The sequence below is a fragment of the Macrobrachium nipponense genome, chromosome 42 (assembly GCF_015104395.2).
Source record: "Macrobrachium nipponense isolate FS-2020 chromosome 42, ASM1510439v2, whole genome shotgun sequence".
NCBI lineage: Eukaryota > Metazoa > Arthropoda > Malacostraca > Decapoda > Palaemonidae > Macrobrachium > Macrobrachium nipponense.
Genome location: NC_061103.1, coordinates 3,015,597 through 3,023,119, shown reverse-complemented (window position 1 = coordinate 3,023,119; position 7,523 = coordinate 3,015,597). Strand labels below are relative to the sequence as shown.

The 7,523-nt window shown below is 39.0% G+C and overlaps 1 protein-coding gene across 1 annotated transcript; it reads right to left on the bottom strand.

Moving 5' to 3' along the window:
* Nucleotides 1–240: 240 nt before the first annotated feature.
* LOC135212938 (uncharacterized) lies at nucleotides 241–5,092 on the bottom strand (the record flags this gene model as incomplete). Its single annotated transcript, XM_064246684.1, is given in 4 exon segments — nucleotides 241–985; nucleotides 1,854–2,045; nucleotides 3,372–4,236; nucleotides 4,662–5,092. Coding segments are annotated over 4 exon segments (2,037 nt in total). The 3' UTR covers nucleotides 241–394.
* Between the last annotated feature and the right edge of the window lie 2,431 nt (nucleotides 5,093–7,523).

The following is a 7,523-nucleotide window of genomic DNA, read 5'->3' as shown; positions in this document are numbered from 1 at the left end:
TGAGTGAGGCGTGAGGCTTACATGATGAGAGATAGAGAGAGAGAGAGAGAAGAAGAGAAGAGAGAGAGAGAAGAAGAGAGAGAGAGAGCATCTTTTGTTTATATGAAAGCCCAACAAGTGTTATAAATTCAAGATTTAACCAAATTTATGTAGGTGAAGCATCATGTGATTTTTACTTGTAATAAAACACTGGCAACCAACATAACAAACCTATGATTAATCCCAAATCTTATTTTAAAAAAAAAAATGGGTCTAGTCCAAAGATGGTGTATAACTATTTAAAAACTCGTGGAATGACAAAACCTAATAAATTTGAATATATAAGGAACACTGTATAGTTCTACTTAACAGTTTATATATAACCATGTTTAGGCTATTAGCCTAAGTACTAAAGTTATTGGAACATTCCAGTTTCAATGACAATCCCACAATCGATAATTGTGACATCCTGAATGTTACCATGTTCTATAGCCTCCTGAAGTACACCGAGGCCATGTTCCACTTGCCCAAAGGCAGCTTCGTCTTCAGCGGTCTCTTCAGGGGGATCTGCGTATCCTCCGTAAGCACCTCGCCTGCTTTCAGTCTTCTGGCCCTTCGTATAGATACGAAACACAGAACTCACATTGCCCTGTTCATAGCGCCCCGCGACAAGTCCAGCCGTGACTGGCACCTTTCGACCAAGAGGTTTTGCATCTATCTCCTCTTTCATATGTTCCAAGAGGGAGGTTCCTCCACTCCCATCTCGATGATCGTAATCTCCTCCCCACAAGTGCTCTCCAGGGCGTCCTTTCCACCACATGCGATGGAATGGTGTTTTACGAAATGATGGTCCCAACATCCCAGTACACAAAGCCAAGAACTGGCGTCCTCTCACCGTGTCACCGGTTAGTCTGATGAACACTCGTTCCTTACGCACACCATTCAAGTCTATGTCCAAGAATGTTAGCGATGAGGCCCTATCCAGACAGGTCAGGATGGAATTTAGCTGTAATGGTGAAAGCTGATTAAATACAGTTACACCACTGACATTTTCAACATTGCTGTATATACTAGAGTACATACAGCTGTTCACATACTGAGCTTAACCTAACTGAAGAATGCTAGAATAAAAACTTGCATTTTGTAAACTCACAACTCTTGTTCAAATTGCGGTATCTTGATCAGGTTGGCATACAGAGTCCCTATTGAGCTATTAGCATCAGAGAATTTTAAAATAGATATTTCTGAACTCAAGACAAAAATTTTAACCCTGTATTCTTTACAATTAGACAACCACTTCTGATGTTCTAAAAGTATATATGGTTGCCTTAATCCTCAACATATGAATAAGTAAATAAAGGAAGTTGAATGTTTCCATAATTTTGACTAAATTTTACTTTAAAAAAATAAACCCTTAAGTGCTGGAGGTCTTTTTAGGTTCCAAGATACCATATACCAGAACTGATGTGATCTCTATTTACTGTTTACTTGATGTAGGTATGACACTTTTTCATTGTCATGTAAGGCTCGATATTCTACCCCAATATCTATTTGGTTGCATATGTAGATTAATTACATAATTTTTAGATACACGTTACTGAATTGTGCTAAGGTCCTGTTATCATTCCTTCTTTAGATACAAATTAATGAATTGTGCTAAGGTCCTGTACCACTCCTTCTCGTTGGCATATTATCATTCTTTGTGGAAACTTTGTCAGTCCATTGTCGACCTCTAAACAAAATAACAGACTTCCAGTCCAGCACTGACTGACTGCATACAGTAACCAAAACCTATTTTGAAATTTACATTTTAATGCAAGTAATGATGACCCTTCATGTGCACACCAAAGATTAAAAAATTTGCTTGTACTTACAGACACAGCTCGAGATCCTACAGGAACTGTTTTGATTTTCCTGAGGGCATAAACTAGTACGCGGCCTCCATTGGCTTCCAAGTGAGAGTATACGCGTTCGCCATTAACGTGGTGTTGAGCCAAAAGATGTCCACATGGCCTGGCTTCGTTTTCTGCCATGAGTTTCATGAAGACAGTGCAGAGTAAAATTTCCTGAAGGGAAAGGAATTTTGGCTTAATAGACAAATGAGTGGGAACATGGCAAGCATCATAACCAGCATTTGGTTATCTAAACAATGAGAATTTTGTCAATACACACAGGAGGGCAGCAATACTGTACCAACCTCCTGACCACCTAAATTTAATATGCAGAATTCTGAAGTATTTTTAGGCAGCTTATCTTTATACACAAAGACTAAAGGTATTTCCCCTAGGCACTCCCAGAGTATACAGGCAATCTTCCCATGCTCTTAAAATAGGCTTAAGACTGGGGAAGGACAGGAGACCAGAAGGGACAAGTCAGTCAGTGACTGGGCCATCTAAGCTACACAGGTCAGTTCTGGCCAATGTTTACTTAGCTGTCCAAAACCCTGAAGATCACCGTTCCATTTTCGTAATTAAGCAATTCGTCTACCCTGGAGTGGTTCTGACCCTCTCTCTACTCTTCTTCTCTGTGTCCTTCACATCCAAAAAGGATGTAAGGATGAGAACAAATACAATCTGTGTCCCTTTATAGATTACAAAAAGATATCGGGCCAAAAAGGGTTCACTGTTCGTACCCCTGTGAAGTCATGGCCCAAGGATTTTAGGCGAACGTGAATGCTTGGTGCCAAGTTCACAATGACTCTCAATAGTATTTCATAAGAGGGTATGGGCAGATACAATGAGAGACAGAAGTGTTATGTCAGTTTGGGAGATGTGTGAAAAATATGCCAAGTCCACAGTAAATGTAGACTATAAAAACTACCACCACTACAAAAGGGATCCCAAGTCTGTTCCCTTTTTGTGTGATCTACAACACACACACATAATTGTCTCAACATAGGCCAACTTACTTAAAATATGGGTTTCATTCTACTGACAATTATTCTCTGTAAACTGACTTCAGCAATTTTGTTCCTATGATTATGGTGGTCAATTTATCTCAAACAAAAAAAAAAGTTCCCTTATTACAGAGACAACTCAGAGCTTAAAACTTGTACATATACCGTATTGACCTGTCTGAATAAATAACTTGGTTCTAATCACAAAGACAAAAAAAAAAAAAAAAAAAAAAAACAGATTTCTCACAAAAACCTAGAGATGGTGGGTAACATTCATCTTAAGGTTTAAATCGACGGCAAATTGGTCATCCCTAAAAAACAATAATAATAATACAACAGCACAAAACCATTAATTCACAAATAAAAACATATCACTCATGGAGTAATTACACAGCTAATGATACCAGTGTCAACCACAGTTTATGATTATCTCCACGTTATTGATTTATTACCTATTATTTCAAAGCATAAACCAACAAAGAGGAACTATACTGACCTTGGTGATGTTTACCACTTTTCTTTGATCCAGTGTTCCCATTAAATTATCTTCTTGCCAGACCTGAGTCTCCATACATTTACTCTCAACAAGGTTTATAGCTGCTAAGGCCTCTGGCAAGTTTTTTACATTTGGTAGGTCTTCTACTACTGCATTCAAGCCTTTTATTTTCTTTAATCCAACCTCTTTCATCGACTTGACACGTTCCTTTTCTGTAAGTATAGACTCAAAGGCCGCTTGCATCACTAAGGAGAAGGAATCCAAAGATTCTTCATACTTTGTTAATTCAGTCAGTGTGCTCTCAAGTGCCTCCTGTGCACTTTTTGCCCCATCTTTCTGAGCTTTGTTCATTTGACCAAGTGCTTCTGCCTTTGGAATGAGGTAACATTTATTCTGACTGTGTTCAATTTGACCACACCTTTCACACACCCATTTTAAACAGAGAGCACAGTAATGGGATGGTTTTATCCCAATTTCCAGACACCTGCTGCCATGAGGTGACCTTTCTTGAGAAAGTGGCCTATCCCTTTTTCTTGCATTTTTCCCTGGTTCGTCTGAACCAACTGTCACTACCTGTTTGGAATGTTCTGATGATTGTCTACTTAATCTGTTTTCCTCTCTCCTAACATCTGCACTCTCTTCCATATGCATTGCCTCAATAATACCTTGTAGTTGATAATCTGTTGGATAATTGTCAAATTCTCGCTTATCTTCAAACTTTGCTCCACATGTTTTACAACGAGGAGTTCCTTCAAGAAGTCCCATTAGGCAGATGGAGCAAACACTGTGGCCACATGGCAAACTCTTTGGGATAAGTTCCTTCAGATTATAAGGGTTTTGGCAACTTGTGCACACCAGTGTTTTCCTGTCAAAGAAAAAAGAGAACAGAAAGGGGATCAATCAAATGTGCCCAGCAATAATTATTTATGAAGATCAAAGCAAATGGAAGTTTAAGAGACTGAAGGCTTACTTCTTGCATTTTTTGACAATCAAATCTACCCCACCATACCAGGGGAGCACTCTTGTATATCACAACATACTGATCACCTATGAACCAAAGGGAACTGACAGATGCAACACCACAGTACATCACTTAAAATAATAGAAAACCACAAAACATATGACATTTTTGACTTGACGTTTTCCACTGTACGTAACCAATATTTAGTTTAATCCCTGATACATTTTGTAATCAAGTTAACTAGCTGCCTGTGGCAATGCACCTCATTTCAAATGACAAGCACAGTCCTAGGAATGAGAACTGCTTGCATCTACACCAAAAATACTTACAATTCGCTGTCCCTTGGGTTCAGCCCTTCAGACAAAATGGTCTGCCTTCCCATATTGCCCACTTGTCCATTCATTTCTCTGCTCTGATAAACTTCACTTGTACCACCATTTTCACGATCCCTGACACTTCTGTCTCCATTGTACTGCGTGGCACTAGAGGCTCCATAATGACGATTATTGCCTCGATGCTGTTGACCTCGGCCTCCATATGATGTTTGTCGCCTGTCATATCTCTTGTCACTATCAATCCATGATCCTCCTCCTTGGTACTTAGCATTTCCGTAGTTCGCGTTTCCACTGCCTCTCTTATCATACTGATTGGCATGTTCGAACCTACTGTCTTCATTCTTCAATGAAAAAGGTTTACCCTTAAATTTTTTTCCCCCCATGGTTTCAACAGGAGTTTAATTCTGAGTATACGTTTTTTCAAACTGAAAAGACAGAGAGAGAAAAAAAAGTGAGGATAATTGCATAGGAGAAACACATAGCCCTCTTAAGATATTTTACCCTTGGATCACTAAGTGTCAAGTTGCCCATGCATAATTGACAACGAGTTCAGCATCATTTTATAACCTGAATAATTGCATTACATCTTAATACGTTCAAATAACCAGGAACACAGAGGCAAAACATCGACATCACAGGTAAAAGTTAAGTATATCTTAGTTTTATCAGACCACCGAGCTGATAAACAGCTCTCCTACGGTTGGCCCGAAGGATTAGATGTTCTTAAGAGGCTAGGAACCAATCGGTTACTCAGCAACGGAACCTACAGCTTATTGTGGGATCAAAAGTACACAAAGAAATGACTTTCTATAAGCAGAAATAAATTCCTCTGACTCCTTGTAGGCAGAGCAGGGGAATCGAACGAATGGCAGGCTTATTCGGACCATGGCTGATTCGGACCATTTACTAGGCTGATTCGGAGAATTCTTTAGGCTAATTCAGACCTTTATTTTGGCCGATTCGGACGCATACAAATAATTTTATATTATAGCAATAATAATAAGGAAACCTTGCATGAGCTTTCAGGCAAGGTGTGTGTCATTGGGTCAGTTAGAGTTTACGGATTATGTTGACCTAACATGGTTGCAGAGTCAGGTGTGGAAAATGGAGAGCTGGCCATTGTTTGGGCTTGGGAGCAGTATTAGGACAAACAACGATATGAAGGGAAAATGGAGAGCTGGCCATTGTTTGGCGGGCTTGTGCAGTATTAGGACAAACAAACGATATGAGGGGTGGCATCATAAGCTGAACAAAAAAGCCAAAAAAGTAACCTTGCATCTTATTCACTTATATCTTTAATATACTTAGAGGCAAAGGAAATACCGAATCGGGTGAATTAAGCTTGTCAAAGAGGGCAAATTAAAGAGACGTCAGAGAAAGCAGGTCAAGGAGCTACAAGGGCGTGTCATGAAACTGTGCGAGGACTATGATGAAACTGGGCGAGGACTATAATGAAACTGTGCGAGGACTATAATGAAACTGTGCGAGGTATAATGAAACTGTGCGAGGACTATATTGAAACTGTGGGAGGACTATAATGAAAGGAAAATAACAACTGGTCAGCTACTGAAGAAATGTGCACATATATACTATTGCGCCAGTGTAAACCAAGGGGCTATTTCGGGTGAATTTGGGTTAATTTGAGCTGATTTTTAGCTTTATTTTTACATGAGAGCAATATGTAACTGTACAAAATAAATGGTCCTAGAGAGAGGAGTGGATTTCCATTGCTCCCCCAATGTATTTTCATAATAGACTTTGGATTGATTATGGATTACAAACATTGACACAATATTATAAAACAATGTCACATTATGTAAATACATAGTAGCAGTGGCAGCTCGTCAGCAGGCACTGCGAAAACTGCAGCACCCTCTATAAAGATTTCATAATATATATGCACAAAATTATGAATATATACATGGATGTGAGAAATTAGGTATAGATTATCAATAATCCTTTAAAAATGATTACCATTCTCTTGTTCTGGTAAAAAAAAAAAAAAATCACTGGGAGCACTGCCCTCTCGAGCAGTGTTAGCCTAGCTGTTGGAGGGCGAAGGAGTGATTTGAAATTCGTCAATAGCCTAATCAGTACGTAGTATTAGTGATAAAATTAGTGACGATACTATTGATTGTAATGTAATGCAGAATAAGCAACTCAGTGGTGAGTAACAATAAATGGGAAAAAAATGATAACCACAATAATGTCAATGATACTAAAATTCAAAATAGCTTTCGACAGCGATTCTGCTGCCTTTCTCAGAGAGACCTTACCTTACCTTACAGACCTTACAGTTCGTTCGGGTTGCCCCAGGTCCCTCAGTGTGAGGCGCCTCTAATGTCTACCAGAGAGTTGCTAGTACATCTTCGGTATATTTTGCATCTTCCAATCTTGGATGGTCTTGGATGCAGTTTAGATATTTGTCGAGCTTATTCTTAAACACATCTACGCTCACTCCTGATATATTCCTCAGATGAGCTGGCAACGCATTGAATAGACTCTGCATTATCGATGCTGGTGCGTAGTGGAATAATGTCCTGTGTGCTTTCCTTATTTTTCCTGGTATAGTTTTGGGCACTATTAATCTACCTCTGCTTGCTCTTTCTGATATTTTTAGTTCCATGATATTTTCTGTTATTCCTTCTATCTGTTTCCATGCCTGAATTATCATGTAGCGTTCTCTTCTCCTTTCTAGACTATATAATTTTAAGGATTGTAGTCTTTCCCAGTAGTCTAGGTCCTTAACTTCTTCTATTCTAGCTGTAAAGGACCTTTGTACACTCTCTATTTGTGCATATCCTTTTGATAGTGTGGGTACCATATCATATTGCAATATTCAAGTAGGACTACGAA